The sequence below is a fragment of the Diceros bicornis genome, chromosome 25, assembly GCF_020826845.1.
Source record: "Diceros bicornis minor isolate mBicDic1 chromosome 25, mDicBic1.mat.cur, whole genome shotgun sequence".
NCBI classification, from domain to species: Eukaryota; Metazoa; Chordata; class Mammalia; order Perissodactyla; family Rhinocerotidae; genus Diceros; species Diceros bicornis.
The window spans coordinates 6,222,940-6,244,219 of NC_080764.1; the positions used below are offsets into that span (position 1 = coordinate 6,222,940).

General features: G+C 53.9%; 1 protein-coding gene across 3 annotated transcripts; it reads right to left on the minus strand.

Moving 5' to 3' along the window:
- Positions 1-2,374: 2,374 nt before the first annotated feature.
- On the minus strand, positions 2,375-19,028 carry LOC131421506 (1-acylglycerol-3-phosphate O-acyltransferase PNPLA3-like). Of its 3 annotated transcripts, XM_058568181.1 has the most exons (9): positions 18,801-19,028; positions 15,308-15,540; positions 14,096-14,161; positions 11,362-11,571; positions 10,160-10,220; positions 7,396-7,611; positions 6,318-6,450; positions 5,243-5,347; positions 2,375-2,783 (listed from the first exon to the last, which is right to left on the minus strand). In XM_058568181.1, exons 1-9 carry the CDS (start codon positions 18,985-18,987, stop codon positions 2,693-2,695), a joined length of 1,302 nt encoding a protein of 433 aa, XP_058424164.1. In that variant the 5' UTR covers positions 18,988-19,028; the 3' UTR covers positions 2,375-2,692. The 3 variants fall into 3 exon arrangements, with proteins under 3 accessions (XP_058424164.1, XP_058424165.1, XP_058424166.1); XM_058568182.1 differs by lacking the exon at positions 14,096-14,161; XM_058568183.1 differs by lacking the exon at positions 7,396-7,611.
- Between the last annotated feature and the right edge of the window lie 2,252 nt (positions 19,029-21,280).

A 21,280-nucleotide genomic window follows, 5' to 3' on the forward strand; every position in this document is an offset into this window, starting at 1 on the left:
AAATGCAGCATAACCCGGCCAGTCCTAACTGATCAGATCAGCTGGTGACATTTGCAAGATGCCAGCATTCTAGAAAACTTGGTTTATGAAGTGTTGATCTGGTCCCATCACAAGCTGAAAGGCCGTTTAGTGACTCCCCTGGTTCCCCTAATAAAATCAAACCCCGATCTCAGAGGTCATGAGGAAGGGATGCTGGGTCTTCCCACAGATGCCCACAGAGGTCACCCACCTCTTAGTTTGGGACACCCTATGGCATGGGCTCCCAGGGACCGCCACCCTTGTTTCTTTGTCCCTTTCCTCCTCACCTGTCTCCCAGCGCTACCTCCCCCAGCACCTGAGGAGTGAAGGTGAGCCGGTGAGAGGAGGGAGCACGGGGAGGGCACTCTACAAGGTGGGGGCCCAGGGTGTGCAGTGGGGCGACTGGAGGATGAAGCCCTGAGCCTCTGCTGGGACTGCACACTGGATGTGTGTGTGTGTCGAGGGTGAGGCCTGGGGAGGCAGGAGGGAAGCAGCTTCTGGGGGCTGAGGCCGTGGGAGGGACTGGACGAGGTCTGGGCCTACGGACTGCCCCAGGCAGGTTACAGGAGGCGCCCCACCCGGTGGGACGTTGCTGCAGCAGCCAGGGTCAGCGGGCAGGGGACAAGAGGCTGCATTCCAGGGACCTTTAAGTGGAGGTGGATGTGGCAGGACTGGGGCCAGCTGGAGGAGGGAGGAAGGATGGGTTCCATGAGTCCCTGGTTCCTGGCTCGGGTGACTGGGAGCTGACAGACACAGGGCAGCTGATGAGAGCTGAGGAGCTCTGCACTGGAGGGGTTACGTTGGGGTGCTGCTGAGGGATGGCCAGGTGGAGCTGGCGGGGGGTTGGTGGGCTGGTGGGCCTGACCGTCACCTGAGCCAGAGACTGGGGGGTCCTGGGAGCCAGTGAGGCCTCCCAGGAGCAGCTGTGAACTCTCAGGAGAGCAGGCACGTCTGGGCCTTGGGGAAAAGCCCAGCTCTCAGGATGGAGAAGAGTCTAGGGTCCCAGAGGAAGGAGAGGGATTCAGGGCAAGTCTGGTCCACAGTGTCCAGACAGAGCATGTGGAGGCCCCCAGGCCTGGTGGGGCCATAAACCTTGAGGAAGGGGGTGTTTTCAGGGAGTTTGGCGGCGAGGGAAGAGAAGCAACGCCACAGCCCTTGGAAAAGATGCAGAGACGCAGGAAAGCATTTTAAAAATCACATTTATTATGAGTTATTTTCTGATGAAAGTAATCCATGTTCACCATAGAAATTTGGAAAACATAAATGAGCACAACAAATCAAATATAATTATTGGCATAATGATAACCACTATCAGTACTTTGGTATGTATCCTTTCAGTCTTTTTTCTGTATATACACATATACACACCCACACATTTATTGTTTTAACTGGGATCGTGCTCCGCACCAAGTTTTGCTGTTTACCAAATAGACTGTTGCTCCCTGGCATTAAATAGACCACACACTGATCATTCCTGATAGTGGAGTATTCCAAAGCGTAAATGGACCATAAATAGAGGGAGCGTTTTATTAGGTAAGGTAGGGGGAACTTAAGAATGTTCTTCTATGCTGAGGAGAAACCCCAGCAGTGCTGGGGAGGTGCAGGCACAGGGGGGGGTGGGCATGGGGTGCCATTTAAGGCACAGGCCAGGAGGGAAGCCTTGGCCATTTCTAAGAGTGTTATACCTCCTTGTCTTAGGAGACATTTTTAAAAAATTATAGAATATACGCTTATTGTAAGAAGGTTGAACAATTTCAAAAAGTAGTAGGAAAGTAAGTCCCATGTAATCCTATCAGCCATTTCACATATTTCTTTCCTAATAACAATTACCGAACTAGTGTATATGTCTGTACAGAAACATGTTGGTTACTGTAAAATACAGCTCATGTGTGGTCATATGTGCTAGTGACCTATGCTGTGGTTCCAACAGATGACAGATAACTGGGAGACCTGAGAGTGGGGAGCTCAGGGGAAGGTGTGAGGGTATGTTCTCAGGAGTCCAGGTGGAGGTCAGGCATGGCCTCCCCCACCCTCAGGCCAGCTCAGCAAGGGGACAGGTCTGAGGCCCAGGTGGCTGGAGGAGCCCACCACTCACCAGCCCTTACCTCAGTTAGGCGGTGAGTGCCACCAGAATAGAAGGCCCCTGGAGATGCAAGGAGCCCCAAAGGGAGGCTTCCACGCGCTAAGCGATGACCCCGTATTTTCACAAGCAGTCCCTGCCTTCTAGGAGTTCACGATCTCATCACAGCTCAAGAGAACAGGCTCATATAGAGTTTGCCCCTAGAACCACATTCTTTTTTTTTTTTCTTTTTTGGGGTGAGGAAGATTGGCCCTGAGCCAACATCCGTTGCCTATCTTTTTCTTTTTGCTTGATGAGTGGTATGTTGGTCCCCGCCTGGGATTTGAACCTGCGAACCCTGGGCCGCCGAAGTGGAGCACACGAACTTAACCACTACACCACCAGGCTGGCCCCCCACATTCTTTTTTTAAGAGCACCATCTTTGCAATAGATTAGTTGGTCTGAACTTGCTGGTTCTTCGACTCCAGGATACTTACACAAAGTAGGTGGAAGTAGCAGCTTTCTGTGCCAGCATTTAGGATTTTGAGCTTATCATTGTTTCTTTTCTTTTTGTAATACTTGAATGCATAAGTAAGAAAAATAGACACACACATTTCACCTTGAGTCCCATTCCACTGTGCCTGCCAACAAATTACCACACCCGGGGAGAAGGCAGGTCGCTGTCTCTTGCTTGTCTCCATTAAGGCTGTGGGAGTAGAGAGGACAGGGAGAAGGGGGTGAGGAAAACAAGCACGGACAGAAGCTCTGCTGTTGTGTTGGGCTCCCGCCTGGGGGGCCGAGGTGACTGTTGATGCACCAGATTTTCTTTTAAGGCTTATTCTGTTAATCTCACTGATTCACATATTACATAATTCAACAGATAATAAGATGTCCTTATATTTTATATAAAACTCTTTATCAAATATTTAGGCTAGGTCAAGAAGGTGTTCCAAAATGCAAATACGTTATTTTAATGCCTTCTGACTGGCAGTGCCCTCCTTGGAGAAGGATGGCACCCCCTCCCACAGCACTGACAGATTCCTGTACGGGGAGATGGGGTCACCCTTCTCTCGTCCTTCCAAACCCCGAGACTGCAGAAAGGGCAGCCCAGCCCCCAGCCATAGGTTCCCCTCCATCCAAACACTGGCCATCCTAGGAACCTCGCGCCGCCAGGACGGTGGAGAGGGCTGCAAGACAGAGTCGGCCATGGACCCTCCACGTGGGGCTTCCTGGAGCCGTTTCTCAACCAACTGAGCTCACTGACTCAGATGCTTAAATAATAGGTTTCCTTAAGCTCTGAACCACCATGTACACCCAAAGTAGCTTAGCATCTTTTCATAATAACAAAATTGATTGCCTTTGGTTTCAAGAAACCCTAAATTCAGCACAGAGGCCGGACTCTGTAGGTCACAGCCACGGGGCACTAAAAGGCCGTGCAGAGGTAGCCGCACAAAGATCGCAAAGGTCTAGCACCTCTGAAAGAACGTCCTAGACTTGCCTCCTCAAATGACTCAGAAACTCTTCTCCACTGGAAACGTGGGGAAGGAGCAGGCCCTCCCCACCCCGCAGACACTCTGCTACAGGAGGTCAGGCTGGACTAGAAGATGGATTGCCGGGCAGCCTCGGCTTTGGCCTCTACTGGACTGTCCACAGGGCGGCATCCGGGTCCACCGCGGGGTGGGGAGGCCAGTAGTGCCCATTGTGTTCTGGTTTCTGTTGGGGCGGGGGCTGTTGGCTGCTTGCCAGCGGTTGGGATCTGAAATAAGTGAAGAACACTAACTCAGCTGCTGCCCTGCCACTCTGAGGTCTTCCATCTCAGTGAGGACAGACGAATACTGCTGGCCAACGCTGACTGTACCACCCTGCACACTCTGGGCACTGCTGGGCGGCCCAGCCCAAAGCCACAGCTTCCCCCGCCCCTCAGTGCTGGGCTGATGTCACCATCTGGGGCCTCCAAGCCTGTGGCCCTTCCAGCCACCTGGCCACCTCCCACTGGATATCCACAGGCATGATGGAGCCCATCAGTTTCCCCCACACAAACCAGCTCGCCCGCCAGGGTGCCCTTCCACAGCCTGTACCTCCATCCCCCAGGCCTCCTCCTCCTCACTGGCTGTCCCATTCCCTTGGGATGAGAGTAGGCCCCAGGGCTTGCAGCTGGCACCTCCTTCTGGCCCTGGAGCCTATGGACACCTCTCGGTCCCCACCTCTCAGGCCTGTGAGAACAGGCCCCCTCGTCCTCGCCTAGGCCAGTGCAGCTGCCCTCTTGCCGTGGAGCCTGCTGCCAGTCGGGCCCCATGATGCAGCCTCCTCCCCATGGCCACTCCGCTCATTTCCCAGTGCAGACCAGACCCTTCCGCTCCCTACTTAAACCTTTCCATGTCTGCCAATAGCAGTAACAACTGAGGCCCCGTCTCCTGAGTGCCCACCATGTGTCCAGTACTGTGCCAGGGGCTCCCAAAAGCCTCAGAGAAACCCAATGAGGAGATGAGGGTCAGCCCCATTGAACAGGTGAGAAGCTGAGGTCCACGATTTTCAGGATAAGATCCCACCCTCGTAACTGGAATGAAGGCCGCCTTGCTCTGAATCAGTTTTCAGAGTTCAGAGAGAAGCAGCCCACCTGGGCCATGTTAACAAGGCAGATGGCAGGACTCCACACCAAGACCGGGAGGCAGCAAGTCTGAGGTCGGTGGGGAATCTGCACTAACAAGCACCCCGTCCCCCGTGCACACAGGAAGCTGGCCTGGTCCTGCCTCTGGCTCCATGCCCTCACCCCCTCCCTGGGCTGCAGTGATCGAGAGGTCCTTCCCTCAGGCAAACCAATGCTGTGTGACGTTCCCTGACCTGCACCCGTCCCCTCTGCCCCTCCCCTGCCTTATCATCCAGCTCTCAGCTCTGCCATCAAAACCGGGCTCCAACGGCCACACTGCCCTGCGCCTTCCCACTCCATAGCCCCCTGAGCAGGCAGGTCTGCGTGAGCTTTCAGCAGACGCATGGGGGACCTCTGCTTTACTCAGCTGCCTCCCACAAGACAGGGCCCCCTGCACTAAAGGATAAACTCCTTCCCACCCGTCCGGCACCCAGTGGTATCTCTAGAATGGCACATGAGGCCTGATCGGATGAAAGGGGTGCCTGTCAGACCCACACACCCACAGCCAAATCGTTTACCTGGACGTGGGGAGCAGACGCGTCATCACTCGAGAACAAATCTGGGAGGTCATCTGCTGCAGCCACTGGATGTCGTCAGGAATATCCGGAAGCCACGTCACTATTCTGTAGGAATAAAACCAAGGCACACAGACATCGCATCAGTGTGAAGACAAGCCAACACAAACAGAACAAAAACCAAACAAAAGGCAGATCTCGTACAATAACACCCTCTGCCTGGTAAAATGTCAGGGTCACTTCTAATCCCAATCTGATAAATTCCTAGAGGGTGGATTTGGGATGTTATGCCTACTTAAAAGCCTACTTAAAAGCCCTAAAGCAAAGTTAGGCCACTTCTGATTCAGGGAAACTCAAGGATTTACACGGAAATAAAAGGTCTTGGTTTTCCAGGATCCTACGTGTCTGTGGCACGATGCCCCTGACGCAGAGAATCTTGTAGTCGAGATACCATCCCCCCACCCAGCCCTGCTGTGCTTGGCCACAAGCGGGCCCAGTGGAGGAAGCGCCAAGGAGGCCTGACCGCTGCCCTCCACCGACTCCCACATTGTGGGCTTTGATAAATGCCTGAACAGACCTCCACCCAGGGCAAGGCGGTGCGGGGAGCAGGTGGCTAATTCGGTGGGGCGGGGAAGGGCTCTGGGAAGGTCCACCAAGGGCCGGAGAGCTGAGCTGGATTTGGAAGGATGGGGTGGGCTTTAAAAGATGGACTGAAGGGCAAGCTGGACCAACTCGCTAAAAAGAAAGTCAACACCGAAGTAAGTCTGCAAAATGCTGAGGTAAGACAGATGCCCAGGATTCTGGCACGCACAGGCGTTTGCCTCACATCCTTCCCAACAAACCAGGAATAACACCCCCAATAAAAGTACAGACCTACAAGAAGTGACAAACCTATACCGGCAATGAGAAAGGAGGTGGGATGGGCAGGGGCTCGCCACTGAGGCTCCTCTCAGGGGTGTCCCTTACAGAACCGGGAGCTCCTTCCCGCTGCACAAGGAGCCCAGCCCCAGGGAGAGGGCCTCTCACTTAGTCCTCACCCAGCCCCATGAGGAAGACACAGGCCACGGGAAACACTCACCTCTGGATCACGGCGATCGTGTACTCCACGGGGAGCGTGCAGGGCAGCATGACATAGGACATCACCTTAATCGGTAGGAAGTTGCAAATCTTGCTCATGTATCCATCTCGGTGTTTCACTGCTTCACTCAGCGCTGAAAAAGACAATTTGGAGGTCTACCTCTCACCAGTGGGAAAACCCAACCACCATACCATGGTGGTGCTGGGAATTTCTATGAAATACACAAACCCTGGCAGCCCAAAAATCAGAAGCATTCGCAAATCAGATCAAATGGGGAATGTGCCCAGAACAGCCACAGGATACAGGGTTCCCAATTAACGACTCTCTTTTAAATTGACAACTATTTTTGGAGGAGTTACATAAACTTCTCAAACAGTCCACCTGCTTTCTTTGCTTTTCCTTGTACCTTCAGTGGATTCCATCTCCTGCCTGGAACCCCCTGGCCTTCTATTTCCCCTTTGTAAAGACCTCATGACGCCTCAAATCACGTGAACCTCGGCAGCTGCTGGTTTGTGCAGCTCCTAGGGCGTCAGTGCCTCAGGGGCAAGGAATGGTGTCCCGATCATCTTTGAATTTTTCCGAATGCCTGATCGGAAGCTGGTTTGTGCTCTCATCTGTCCATCTAATAGTTGATGACATGATACAATATACTACCGTTCAGTGAAGGTTCAAAATTGTGGGTTTGGGGGGAGGAGGAAATCAGGAGAGGCCCCTTGAGAAAGAAAGCTTTGAGAGGGAAAGACAGGCAGAGAATGTGTTCTGAAAGAATGGGCCCGCCCCTGGGGCCCCCAAAATCCAGTGTGCCCGGACCCTAGGAGCTGAGAGTGTGTCTGGTTAACTCAAAACAGACTCAGCTGGAGTTGCCCTCTGGCCTTGACCCCTTCCCATGGGAAGGGAAACTGAGCAAGATGCCTGGGTGAACGGGAGGCCTGTGCTAGGAGGTGGGGGCCCCAAAGGGCCTGCCCTGTCACTCTGCCTCATCTCTTCCTTCATAACACAGCAGAGAAGCCCTTTCAGTCTCTCAAAGAGTCACAGAAAACAACACCCTCTGCCGTCCAGCCCCCTGAGGAGCCGGCACCTATAGTGAGCTTGGGCGACAGGGTCTCCAAGATGCTCTCGTCCCAGTGCTGGATGCTGAGACGCAGGTGGTCCAGCAGCTCATCTCCCTCAGGACTCATCTCCCCAGTGGCGATGCCTGGGGCAGACTCCAGGCTCATGTGTTCCCGCAGGGACGCGAGGACCTCCGGCTCTTGGGAAGATAAAATCCGGTACAGATGGGGCCTGTTACAGATGCCTACGGTGGGCACAGAAAACAAACCATCAGGCGCATCTGGGCAGCAGGGGGTCATTATCGCCCACGCACCCGCAGGTGGATAGGGGAGGCAAGCAACTAACAGGGAAGCTGCAGCCTGTTCTGAGCTAAATACAAGGCGGGGACAGGGCGAGGGTAGGGCTTTGTCACAGGGCGAAAGAAGTGTGGGGCTATGAAGCCAGACAGATGTGGGTTTGGCTTCTGGCTCAATCCCTGTCTAGCTGTGTGGGCTCCAGAGCCACATGTGGATTCATGAGACTGAAATACAAGGATCATAACTAATTTGTAATAACTGAACCACTGGTTTGGCCTGCATTCCAGCCCGAGTTAGGAACTTCATGGTCAGGCCTTGCAGCAACCATTCAACTGCTACCATTATCATCATCTCTACTTTTCAATTGAGGAGTCAGAAGCACAGAGAGGTTAAGAGATTCATCCAAAGCCACACAGCCAATAAGTGACAGAGCGGGATTTGAACCTAGCTCTGACATCAGGCTTCCATCACACGCCTTGAGAGAAGCATCAGGTAAGGGAGTTTGTGCACGCACTGGGGCTCGGTAGCTGGCACAGCAAGTGGTTCCTGCTCTCATGGAATTGGCACGCTGGGTGGGGACGGGGGACAGGTAGTTTCAGATGCCCACAGCTGCCCCTGGCTCACCTCTTGCTTCCAACCTCAGGTTAAAAAGACCAGGGGCTGCTCCTGGATGCCCGCACCTTGCTCCCCATGTTACACCTCCCATTTGTAACCCCCTGGATCCTCTGGCCTCTGTTAGACATGCTGCTCACCCTCCGGAACTTGACGGTCCCTTGGGTATGTTTCACAGACTCTGTTCCCCGAGGACACCTACCCCACCCCCACGTGTCCCCTGCAGGACCCCGGGGAAGCTAGCCTGGCCCGAGGACCTGGCTGAGATCTTTAAACCCAAACCCAGCACAGATGCTGCAAGTGCTCAGCCCCACACCAGTCTTTAGAATTACTAAGAATGACCTGGACATCACGCAATCTGAACACCCCTGGCTACAGATGTGGAAACGGAGGCCCAGGGAGGGCAGGTGGCTTGTCCCAAGTCAGCGAGTTAGGAAAGTCACTGAGCAACCAGAGTCCGGCCCCACGGAGTTCACTGTGGTCATTTATTCCTAGACTGCCCCCAAATTTCATCCCCAGTCCAGACTGCTCCCCAGAACTCTGGACTCTGACACTGGGCTTTCCAGCAGAACCCACTCCCTCCCAGGTGCCCTGAACCTGTGAGCCGAGCCCCCTCTCTCCAGCCCCAGCTACTTAAGCCAGAAGCCAGGACTTCATCCTTGAGTCTTCCTCTGCCCAAATCTCTGGTTAGTCACCTCCAAGTCCTGAACTCTTGGGCCCCTTCCACCATCCTTGCTGCCCCAACCCTGGCTGCCTCGTCAGCCTCCTGGGTGCTGGTCTCGCCCTCTCCATACTGCAGCCACGGGGGCCATCCAAAGCTCTCCTCGGACCTCCCTCACTCCTGCTTCAGCACCCTCAATGGCTCCCTATGGCTGCAGGACACAAACTCCTCACCATGTCCACAAGGCCCAGGCTTGCCCCTCCACTTTTCATTTATCACCATCCCTGCCCCTCTCCTCTCTGTCCATCTCTCAGCATCCCCCACGCCCACTACTCCAGTTACACAGGCCTTCTTTCTGTCCAACCGGCTGAAGTCTGTTGCCTGTAGGTCTCACCCCCCGTCCCACATGCTAGAATGCTCCTAGCCACCCCCAAAGTCTCAACATGAATATATATCTTCTGGAAGCCCTACTTTCCTCATGCCTTGCAGACCCCTGCTGTGTGATCCTATAGCGTCCTCTACCTTCCCGCAGGGCACTGCACACCATCATCCTTCTACTTACTCATCTGCCTGCCTTACCACAGGACTGTAAGCTCTGGGAGGGCAGGGGCCACACCTCTCTGTCCACTGCAGGATCCCTGCCGCAGAGCCAACTGCTCGGCACCAAAAGGTGCACAGCAAACATTTTCTGAGTAGATAAATACACACATGCCCTTTAAGCCACGCTGTCTCCTTGGTCTTGGCCAAAGACTAATTCAGAGGATCAATACATGAACCAACTTCTAGTATTGATGAAAACTAGCCCAAGCACATCTAATAGTTGTTCCACCCTAATATTTCGAAAGCCCAACTCCTGCAGCCTGGACAAGTCAGGGTGACTCCAAGGCAAGAACTACCCCAGAAAGGACAATAGGTCCAGTGGGTGGGACCCACACCTGGCTGGTGACAGCTATTCGGAGTGCTTCCTTTGGGGCCCTGGCTCATCAGAAACCGTGTAAAGTCAGCCCTTGTTAAACTAAAGGTTCACGGTAGTTCAAGCAGAATAGAAAAACAGATCTGTAAAATGGGGCAAAGATTTCCTATCACACGGGGTTAATGAGTGAGTGGGCTGAGCAAGATGGTAGGTGACGGTGCTGAGCACGGAGTGACATAAATAACAGCAACCTCCGGTTTACCAAGACTGCTAACAAGACCCCACGTCTGTTCCCCTCGCCCATACATACCCTTCTCCTCCAAGAACCTGACCGCGTCTAAATACCCTTGAAGGCATAGCGCTCCAAGCACCTGTAAGCAAATCAAGGAAGTTAACTGCAGGGGCTGGTTCACTCAGCACCATTCATCTACATATTCCCGGAGGACTGCAGAGACAGGCTGAGGAAGCCTCCAAGCTCTGAGCCCCTTCTGTGTGCCGGGCACAGCCACGCAGGGCTGGACAGACAGCTCTGTGCTCCTGGGAGGTGGCAGCCCCACTCTCCTGCGAGACTCGGCTGGAACGACATCCCCTCCGTGGAGCCTTCGCTGGCGCCCTGGCACGACAGGTGCAGGTTTCCCTTGGTCTCTTGATGGGCCTCCACCCTAACAAGTATTGGGGCCTTTTCTAGTTGTCACCGGGACAATAACAGCTGCCTCCTTGTCTGCATACGAACCACACAGGCAAACCAGTTCTGTCGGACAGCCTTCCCTCTCTCCGGAGCACACGCTGTTGGCGTACATTGCATGGTATAGCCTTCTTTCTCCCCAGAGAACTGTGAGCGTCCACAGTCTACATGTTTTCTTACTATATTAGGGCGGTAGGGCCTACTAAAACAACAACAATCAAAAAAGATTAAACCACCACATGCAGTGTGGTTCTGGACCATGGCTGCAAATAAGAATCAACAGAGCCAGCCCTGATGGCCTAGCGGTTAAAGCTCGGCACCCGCCACTTTGGTGGCCTGGGTTCGGTTCCCAGGCACGAACTACACCTCTCGTCTGTTGGTAGCCATGCTGTGGTGGCGGCTCACACAGAAGAACTAGAAGGACTTACAACTAGAATATACAACTATGTACTGGGGCTTGTGGGGGCGGGGAGGAAGATTGGCAACAGATGTTAGCTCATGGTGAATCTTTCCCAGCAAAAAAAAAGAAAAACAAAAAAGAATCATCCAGGTAACTTAAAAAAAAATCCTAGTGCCCAGGCTGCACCCCTAACTACTTAAACCACAGCTCCTGGAAGGGGGATCTGAGCAGCAGCTGTTTAAATGTTCCCTGGCAATTCCCATGATCCACGTGGGGCAGCACGGAGCTTCTGGAACAAGCAACCCCTCCCTGAGCTCCTCTTCAATGATGGGTCTGTTTGTTTGCGTAGAGAACGACTGGGAGATCTCCTGGCAAAGAGGGAAGCAAAGAAGAGCTGGACCCCCAGAACACACAGCCCCCCGCTCACCTTGAGATCCGGAGGGAACAGCGCTCGTAACATAAGGTAGACATTCTCTGAACAGAGACGCACACTGAGCTTGGTGAAGTCCATGTAGAGAAAGTTCGTGGACAAGGCTTTAGGACAGATGTCACACTCCCCATAGAAGGGGGACACAGTGATGGTCGTTTTTGCATCAAAGAAGGGCATATTATTACTCACTCCTCCATCCACGTATCGCTTTTAAGGGAGGAAAAAAAGGACATACTGTCAGCAGCTCTGGGCTGGTGTTTTCTGTGTTTTTCAGATTACGGGCAGAGGCTTCTCAGAGCCGTAGGCTGGTACAGTGGAAAGAGAGCACTTTGGAATACTCTTTCAACAAATCCTGACTAAGCACTTCTGTGCCAGGCCAGGATCTACGCTGGTACTCAGGGTTGCTATATACTGTTGTGTAGTTTGTGCACTGCACAAAAAGTGCCTGGCAAAGAGGCAGATGGAGGCTGCAGTCCAGCCCATGTTGTGCTGGCCAAGTTCTAAGCCCCGGCGGGCACCCATAGGCATGCCCATGTAATTTGAATAAAGGGGCCATATGGACCAGGGGTCTGTGTGTACTGGGGACAGAGTGTGATGCAGACTCTGCCCTAAAGGAGACAGATGGTCATGGGTTCCATTCCAGACCCCCCTTGCTGCTTGGGAAATCCTGGACAAGACACTTAACCTGTAAGCCTGAATCTGTCCACACCTTGAAAATGAGACCCAACACCTTGAGGGGTTTGGAGACTTAAAGGAAACAGTGAACCTGGGAGCTGGACAGGCCCCAGAAAATGTCCTCTTATCCCACAACTAAGTGGCATTTGGGATGAGTTACTGTGAGCATCAGTTTTCCTGCATCCGTATCCTTAAACAACCTCGGGCTGGGGCAGGCAGGTTTTGGAACAATTTGGACAGAGTCTGCATCTATCAAACCAGTGTCAGAACGATTCCCAAACCCACGACCATCACGGCCCAGCCGTCGGCACCCACAGAAAAAGGCCTTCAAATATGATAGCGGGAGGATGGTTCCCAGCCAATCCTTCCGAAGGGAGAAATCTCAGGGCACAGCTTGGCCTCAGACAAGTCCGAAAAGAATCAGGCATGTTCAGCCATGCCTTAGCCATCGAGAGATTCTTGCCTTGAGTCCAAAAATGAGCAGATGCAGACAGAGAGTATTTTCAAAATTGTAGCCACACAATTTCTATGGAAGATGTAGGAATGCATCAGAACCTCACTGGCAGAAAGGGACCACGTCAGGAATCTTTAGTTAAGACTGAGGAGGGAGGACTATTTTTGGTTGACTATTTTTCACTCAAGGGGTAGTCTAAATCCAATTATTCCCCGTCATATAGAATTTTTCCTTCCACTCTGAATGTTTCTATGGTAACGTTCTGAGTTTGCTTGGTGGAATCTCAAGAATGATCTGTTCTAATTTTCAGCAGGTTTCCGCTGAGTCTACTGAATGGGTGACTGTGTACCCACTACAGGGAAGTGGAAAGATAACAACAACAATAAGGATGAAATAACCCTCATTTACCGATGACTTACAGGTACCAGGCTCTGTGCTCAGCACCTGACTGCAGTATCTCACGTAATTCCCACAACAACTTTATGATACTGCACTATTCTTAATCCTCATTTTGCAGATCAATCTCAGAAAGGTTAAGAAATGTGTCCTAAGAGGCCCAGCTAACACTTGCCAGAGCAGAGATTCAACTCTAGGTTTGTCTGCCAGGCAGAGGCTGAGAATTTGGGGTGACCACTACATTGCTCCTGGCCTCAGTTTTCTCGTCTGTAAATAGGGACAACAGTGTGTCTGTCACGGGGTTGCTCTGGAGCACAAGTGAGGCTAAGTGTAACCTGCCTCTGCAACTCGCTCTGCAATGTGAGGATGGCACGGCTCTTAAAGCATCAACCGAGAGGGCTTCTACAGTGCCTTTCTGCTCTGAGACGTTAGGATGTCGTATCTTCTCTCCCTACACGGAGATTCTCAGCTTGGCACTACGGACATTTGGGGTCAGATGACTCTTTGTTGAGAGGGCTGTCCTGTGCACTGTAGGATGCTGAGTAGCATCCCTGGCCTCTACACTAGATCCCAGTAGCATCCCCCACTGTGACAACCTAAACTGTCTCAGACATTGACAGGTAGCCAAGTGGAGGGACAGAATCATCTTCGGTTGATAACCGCTGCCCTACAGGGCGGCCGCCCAGTGGTCCAGCATAGCCCAGTGTCTGGCCCAGAGCCTTCAGAACAGACACCTCAACTTCAGTTGCTCCACTCCAGGCAGGGCCCAGGCATCAGCCAAAACACAAATTTGCTGAATGGAACCAAATCACAGCACTGTCGGTGGCTTCTGCCCAAAGCCACGGGCTGAAAAGGACAGAGCCAGACCCAGTGGGGACTGAAACTCTCAACCCCTGAGAATAAGCTCTACCTGAAGCAAGTAACCGATTCTTAAGCGTCTTATACTTTACCTAGACCATTGGGAACCTATCTTTAGTGTGCAGGTGAAGATTAAGAGGACCAGCTTCCCTTACAGAGAGCCAGATAACTGATTCTACATGAAGCTGGTTTGGCTGCCCAGCCTGCCTGGAAGGGGGCTCAGCCATGGAATCTCTGTCTGAAAGGCTGCAAGGCAAAAGGTTCTGCATTTGGGGACAGGTCCAGGGTGCCTGAGCCTAGTGCCCTGCAGGCAGGAGCCGTGCAAACACAGTCTAAAAGCGGACTCACCACGCCTCTGAAGGAAGGAGGGATTAAGCCAACGTAGAAAGGGATGAAGGAGGAACACAGCAAGGCCTGTGAAGACAAAAGGGAGTGAACCCACAGGCCACAACAGGTGCCCTTTATTCCCCTGGGCCTTGACGAGCCTCCTCCAAGTGAGCAGAGCAACAAGCCTGAAAATGCTCTGTGCACAGAGTAGGCGCTTTAATAAATGAGTTGAATGAACGATGAACCAACCTACACACTTGTATTTCAGGCCTAAGGATAAGCTCCTTAACCACACTGTCTGTGGACATCAACTTCCTGCCCCTGCTCCCCACGAGAGTGGCCCTGGGCCGTCGCAGATAGGACCAAGTGTTGTCAACTCGCTGACTGGGAAGGAACTAGATCAGGGCTTCGCAAATGCTGACATTCATTAGAACCACCTGGAAGGCTTGTTGAACCACAGCCTCTGCATCCTACTCCTGGGACTCAGATATCATAGGTCAGAGGTGAGGCCTGAGAACCTGCAATTCTAGCAAGCTCCCAGGGGCTGCTGAAGCTGCTGGTACAAGGACCACACTTTGAGTAGCACTGTGCTAGAAAGCACTAAGCATGACACAACACTGATTCACTCAGAGAACGGACTCATGCGGGACTGGACAAGCGCTGTCTACAGAGAGCTTCTGGAAACAAGATTAAATGGAGGATGACACTGGCTGCGGAGGTGCTGCTGGTTATATGTGCCAGGCTGCCATCACGTATAGACCTGTGCCAAGTGACATGTAGTCAAGGAATTCTCATAAAACGCATCAGCCAAATTAAATGGTTTTTAGATATTGCAAATGATCTCTGTGTGAGACCCTGAGGACAGAGGCAAATAAGGCATGTTCCCATGCTTGTGAGGCTTCACTCGAGGTGGCCTCATTGAGGAACATGTGTCATTGGGAGGAGGGACACACTCATGACAGAGGTCATGAGCTGAGTCTTGAAGGATGGGGAGGCGTTATTTGAAATTGAAACTGTCCTGGAACACTTAGGGTTTACACACGCTACGGACTGGACCGCCAGATGCACACGGAGTTCACGTCACTGGTGCAGGAAGCCAACCAGCATCACGGGCCACCAGGTTCTTCTGCATCTTAAGAAACAGGGCAGGTGGCCTATGACAGCCCTCTCTGTGTCTTCCAACATGAAACAGGCTTTCTTACTCGACAACACCCGGAGAAGCAAACTGCTTACATCCACGACTTCATCTTTGGACTGAAAATCAGACACCAGCACGTTCTCCCCGTCCGACACTCTGGTGAGCGAGATGAACATCTTCCCGGAGATGAGCTGGTGGACGTTGGCTGGAAGGTGTCTGTGGAGGTTTTCTCGGATGCTCCTGCCCGCACTGAAAGATGGGTGGAAGATGCCAATGTTCCGGCTCCTGGCACTCCGGCAAAGGTCCATAATGATCTGCAGACTCAGGTCTGGGGCGGGGGAGGGGGAGACAAATATACAAAGCAATTTACCGCCCTGGAGATGCGAATGCTTTGTGGCAAGATCAGAAACCTGACAGCAAGGAAGCTGCCAACCTTTCTCTAGGCCTTTGCCGTCTAACACGGCAGCCACACACATGTTGAGCCGCATGATTCCTTGAAACACGGCTAGTCCAAATTGAGATATGTAAAACACACACTGGATTTCAAAGGCTTAGTACAAAAAAAGGATGAAAAATATCTCATTAATAATGTTTTACATTGATTAGATGGGAAAATGATAATATTTTGCCATACTGGGATAAATAAAATTAATTTCACTTGTGTCTTTTACGTTTTCCATGTGGCTATTGGGAAATAAAAAATGACATCTGTGGCCTGCACTCTACTTCTACTGGACAGTGCTGCTCTAGGTCCTGGTCACGGGACCGAGCCTCTACAGGCCTAGGTGAGCTCTCTCTTCACCTCCATCACCCTCAAAGCCAGAAGCCAGGGACTCATCAGCATCAGGGCTGCAGCACAGATGGGGCTGACACTGTAGTGAGCAGAGGAGGAGTGCAGGCTTGGACCTGAGTTTCAATCCTGCTTCCACCTCTTACTAGCTGAGTGACCTCAGTAAGCCACCCCACTGCCTCTCTAAGTCTCAGACTGTGCTTTTTTTTTTTTTTTTTTTTTGCTGAGGAAGATTCACCGTGAGCTACCATCTGCTGCCAATCTTCCTCTTTTTTTTTTTTTTTTTTTGCATGTGAGCTGCCACCACAGCATGGCCACTGACAGATGAGCAGTGTAGGTCCAAGCCCAGGAACCAAACCCGTGCCACCAAAACGGAGCATGCGGAACTTAACCACTAGGCCATGGGGCCGGCCCAGACTGTGTGTTTTTAACGTGGGACAATATTTACCTATCTTTTGGAGACAGAGAGGATTAGATACAATACAATCTGTAAGGTGCTCAACCCAGAGAAGGCTCCTAAAAAAATAACTAGACTTAATGGGGGCCGGCCCCGTGGCATAGCGGTTAAGTGCACACGCCCTGCTGTGGCGGCCCGGGGTTCGGGTCCTGGGCGTGCACTGACGCACCTCTTGTCAAGCCATGCTGAGGCGGCATCCCCTATAAAGTAGAGGAAGATGGGCAGGGATGTTAGTCCAGGGCCAGTCTTCCTCAGCAAAAAGAGGAGGATTGGCAGATGTTAGCTCAGGGCTGATCTTCCACACACACAAAAATAAATACATAAATAAATAAATAAAATAACTAGACTTAACCTTTAATCTCTAACACCAGAATTATCAGAATGTCCAGTGGGCGTGGGGCACATTCTTGCTCCATCTGACCTCATTCACTGGCCTGGCTCCCTGGGGCTGATCTGCAACACCTTGGCATGTGGGAGCACCTGTCTCAGCCTGAGACCTGGCCTGTCATAAAATTTGGGGATGTAGAAGGACAGACAAGCGCCAGCCCATCCTGACCCAACCTCTGACCTCTACTCAGTTCTCCCTGCATGATGGCCCCACAGAGCCCGGGACAGAAGGGGCGAATTTGCACACAGCTGGCAGGTTCTGCCAGTCTCTCCTGCCAAGTCAGCCCTGACTTACATGCACCCTCAGGAGCTCTGCCCAAGTCGAGGTCCTTGGGAAATGCTCCTCCGCGGTCCCCAAGTGAGACAGCAGGTTAAAGCAGGAACCTGGGGACCAGCTCCTGCCGAAACCTCCAGACCTACTTTCCAAGGACGTGGTGGTTCCCAGGCCTCCTCCTGTCCTGCAGGGCATGGCCCCAGGCTGCACCTGTCCTCTGCCAGTTAGGAACCCTCTACAGTGGAGCCAGTGTCCTTCAGGTGCTGGGGCCAGTGCATGTGAAACTGGTCCCAACTAAACATTCAACCATGAGGGTGTCTTCAGGTCACCTGGGGATACAAGGGCTGGCTTTTATCATTGTTAAAAACCAGGGTGTGCAGACTGGCTATGTGGTCAGTCTACTCCTCCCCGAGGTCACACTTCCTGCCCTTTGCTCCTCTCTCCCTCAATGGAGAAGGCAGCCAGAGTGGCCTCCCTCCAAATCCCCACCTCTGGGCCAGCCCAGGGTCTGCTCACTCATCCTATCCAACGACAAGGCTGCACCTACTGGTAGGGGATTCCTGGCCACCAGAAACAAAGTCACTCCCTGCTGGTGGCGCCCAACACAGCAGTCCCCAGGTAGAGCAAAGAGTAAATTGTTAAGTAAGCCCAGATAAACAGAGGCTGATAAGGTGCATTATCTTCCTGTCTGGCACCTTTGGGTGCCAACAGCTCCAGGAGACCACTTGCTCCAGGCCCCGCCCCCTGGTTCCGAACCCCAGACCCGAATGATATAACCTAGTAGTTTGGGCCAGCTGGGCACAAGCCCCACGACCTCCCCCCACGGGCACCCACATGGACAGATGTTTAATTAGGACAAGATTCAAATGCACAGGACCTCATTTCCAGTGGCACTGAGCAGGGTGTGTGTGGAGAGGAGAAGAGGATGGGACGGAGGATGTCCAGGGATCCCCTCCAGCCCCCAGGCAGCGTCTCAAACACGGGCAAAGGAGGAGAGGAGATAAACTCATACCCCCAACCCCACCCCAATTCCAAACCAGCACGTCTGCCCAAGAGGACTCCGAAGAGAAGCCCTCTCCCTGAGAGGCACCTAGCCCCTGGAGGAGTCTGCGGGGACCAGAGGCGCCCTGGGCGAGGGTGTCTGCAGTCCCTCTAGTCTCCAGAAGGAAGAAGGCGCACACCCTGAGACACAGGCCAACGACCCCCTTCTGGTCGGACCCAGGGCAAACTGGCCCTTCCCTTCGGCAGCTCAGCTCGCCAGCGCCTCCCCGCAGATGCCGGGGAACACAGGAACCCGCTCCACCCTCCGTCCACGCCTGGTCGGGCTGCCTCCTCCCCGTCGCTCCCCGAAGACCCGGCTCTCAGTCCCGGGGTGGGGGCTTCCTTCAGGCCCGGACGCCAGAGGGGGATTGGGGCGGGGATGCGCTCAGGGTTCTCACGCCCATGGGAGGCGCTCCCCAGGTGTGCCCCTTCCCAGGCCGGGGGACAAAGCCCTCCGTCGCGGGGCGAGAGGACGCAGTGAAGGAGGCATCTGCCTGGGGAGGGACCCTCTGGGATGTACTCCGCAGTGTCCATGTCCAATCGGCTCCAGCGGGCGCCCCGCGACCCCCAGGGGTTGCCCGCACCCCGGCCGGGGGCGCCCCCTTCCCGCGCGGAGCCGGGCAGCAGCCCCGGACGTACGCGGCGACATCCCCGCGAGGAAGGCGACGCAGTGCAGCGCTCCCGACGAGGCGCCGAAGAACATGCGCGCGTCGCGGAGGAGGCGCGGGGCGCGGTCGCTCAGGCAGCAGGTCACCCCGATGTGGTACGAGGCCAGGAAGCCGCAGCCCGAGAAAGACAGGCTCCAGCCGCGCTCGGGGTCGCACATAGCGGCGGTGGCTCGGGGGGCCGAGGTCCCGGTCCGCCGCCGCTCCGGCCTGCGCGCCCGCGGGCTCTCAGGTGGGCCTCGGCCCGCGGCGCAGGCAGTCTCTGCGTGACGTCACCCGGAGGCCCCGCCCCCTCGGGCCATGCAAATGAGTCGGTGGGCGGGCCAATAGGGGCAGGACGCCCACCCCTCCCTCCTCCGCGACCTGGGGGCGGGGGCGGGGGCGGAGGAGGGAGAGGGGGAGGCCTGGCGCCCGGCGAGGGTGGAGAGAGGCTTTCCATAACCACGTGACAGCGGATGTCCTGGGTTCCTTTCCATCCCAGCGGTTGCCCACTTAGGTCCTTAATAATCCTTTTCTCTTTCTACGTGGGGACGGCAAGCCTTAAGCAGACACCAGCATCTAAGAATTTAATGTCTTTGCCTTGTTTTCTTGCAGTTTTTTTGTTGGGTGATTCGCGGCAAGTGGTAGAGATCTTTTCATCTAGCGATAGTAACACGAAGTTTCCATTTCTAAGTTTCACTTGTAAGTAAAAATTGTGAGTAGCAGCTGCCGGCAGGGTGGAGGGGCCCGTGCAGGAACGTGGGAGTTGGGGAGGCTCAGGCCTACATGATTCGTGGTGCCCTAGGAAAGGCTAAACTGCTCACTGACCTATGTGTCCGGCACTGCGTGGAGGATTTCCCCAGCGGCCCATGCAGGGCGGTCAGGCATCTGCCCCGAGTTACACAGCCAGCAATCCGAGTCCACTGGGCGTCCTACCCCTCCTGGCATGGACAGAGAAGCCTCCTCCTTTCTCCATCAAGGCCCATAGAGAGTGCAGAGTGTCTGCTTTGGAATCCGGCTTCCCCCTCTCTGTGCCTCAGTGTCCTCATCTGTAACACGGCAGGTGGGGTGGCTGGCAGGATTCAGAATGTCACCTGTGAAGTGCCTGGACATGTGGGTTGTATATGACAGCCCCCACCCCCCCAGCAGAGCTTCCCAAGTCCGCGACACTTCCTGCTTTTGCTGAGCCTATGCCTGGAGGGGTAAGGAGCCAGGAGCAGGGCAGAGACAGGCTGGGCTGCCTCAGAGACTGCAGACCTCTAGGGTGGGTCATTCTCTCTCTCCTCGTCTATGGACCGGAATCCCAGGGCATGGGAGCTGCAGGGCCTTAGTGACCACCTGGGCTAGCAGCCACGTCACACAGACACTTCACAGATAGAGGCCCAGAATGAGGAAGCAGCAGGTCCCTTCATTTGTCGCTGACCATGTTGGCTTTGCTGGGGTGGGGATCGGGGGGCACTCACAGGCCTGCCCAGACTGACTGTCCTCCACGCCCACCTCCCACTCAGAGCGGGGACAGAAATGAAGCTTCTGGGTCAGAGAACTGAGGCTGCCTCAGGGTCAGCTGGAGCCACAATCTCTAGCCTCCTGGTCCTCACCGGGGACCCCTTCCTCCTGCACCTGCCAGCCCTCCTGCATTGCATGACTACTCTCAGGGCTGAAGACAGGAAGGCCAGGCCGAGGGCAGGCATTAGAGGCTATGAGTGCAGGCCCCAGAGGAGCCATCCTGCCACCAGCCACAGGCATTCATGTTCTCCTCCTGTCCGCTGACACACATTCGTGGTCAGCTGCGTGGGACACCTGTCCTCCCTGGTGTGACCCAGATGTGGATGGAAAAGGAGCGGGGCTGAGGGGTCACCTCCTCATCGCTGCACGTTGGCAGCAAGTGGCCTCTCCCCCTTTCCCCAGACAAAGAGAAGAAAGGACTGAGCAGGGTCCCATGGTCTGGCTCTCTCAGCCCCTTGCCCAGTGCCCCAGTGGGCCAGACCAGGATCCTGTAACTAGGATGGTGAGTCATGAGCTTTGACATCAGGGGACCTGGCAGCCACGCTGGCTTCTCTGCTCCCTAGCATTAACTAGAGCTTGCAGGCATCATTAACCTCTTAGAGCTGCAGTTTCCATCTCTGTACCATAGGAGAGAAAACAACTGTGGAGTAAGCTGTTTTTACTTACAACACTTCTGACACCAATTACTTGGTGTCTTTTCCAACACCACTTCTGCAACTCTCAGATGTCAACTAATTCTGACATCAGCCAGTGTCCAACAATTCAGTTCAGTTCTGACACCGACTACCCAAAGTTAGCACAGGCCCCATAGTTTTAAGGCTCAGTCCCACAAGACAGCCCCCACTTCAGAAGGCAGTCGCAAATTGGGTCCCCAGGTTACCCACACTTCTGTCCAACTTGGCTACAATGTAGGGGGTTCCCACAGCACTCCCCTGTTTGGGTTCTTTAATTTGCTAGAACGGCTCACAG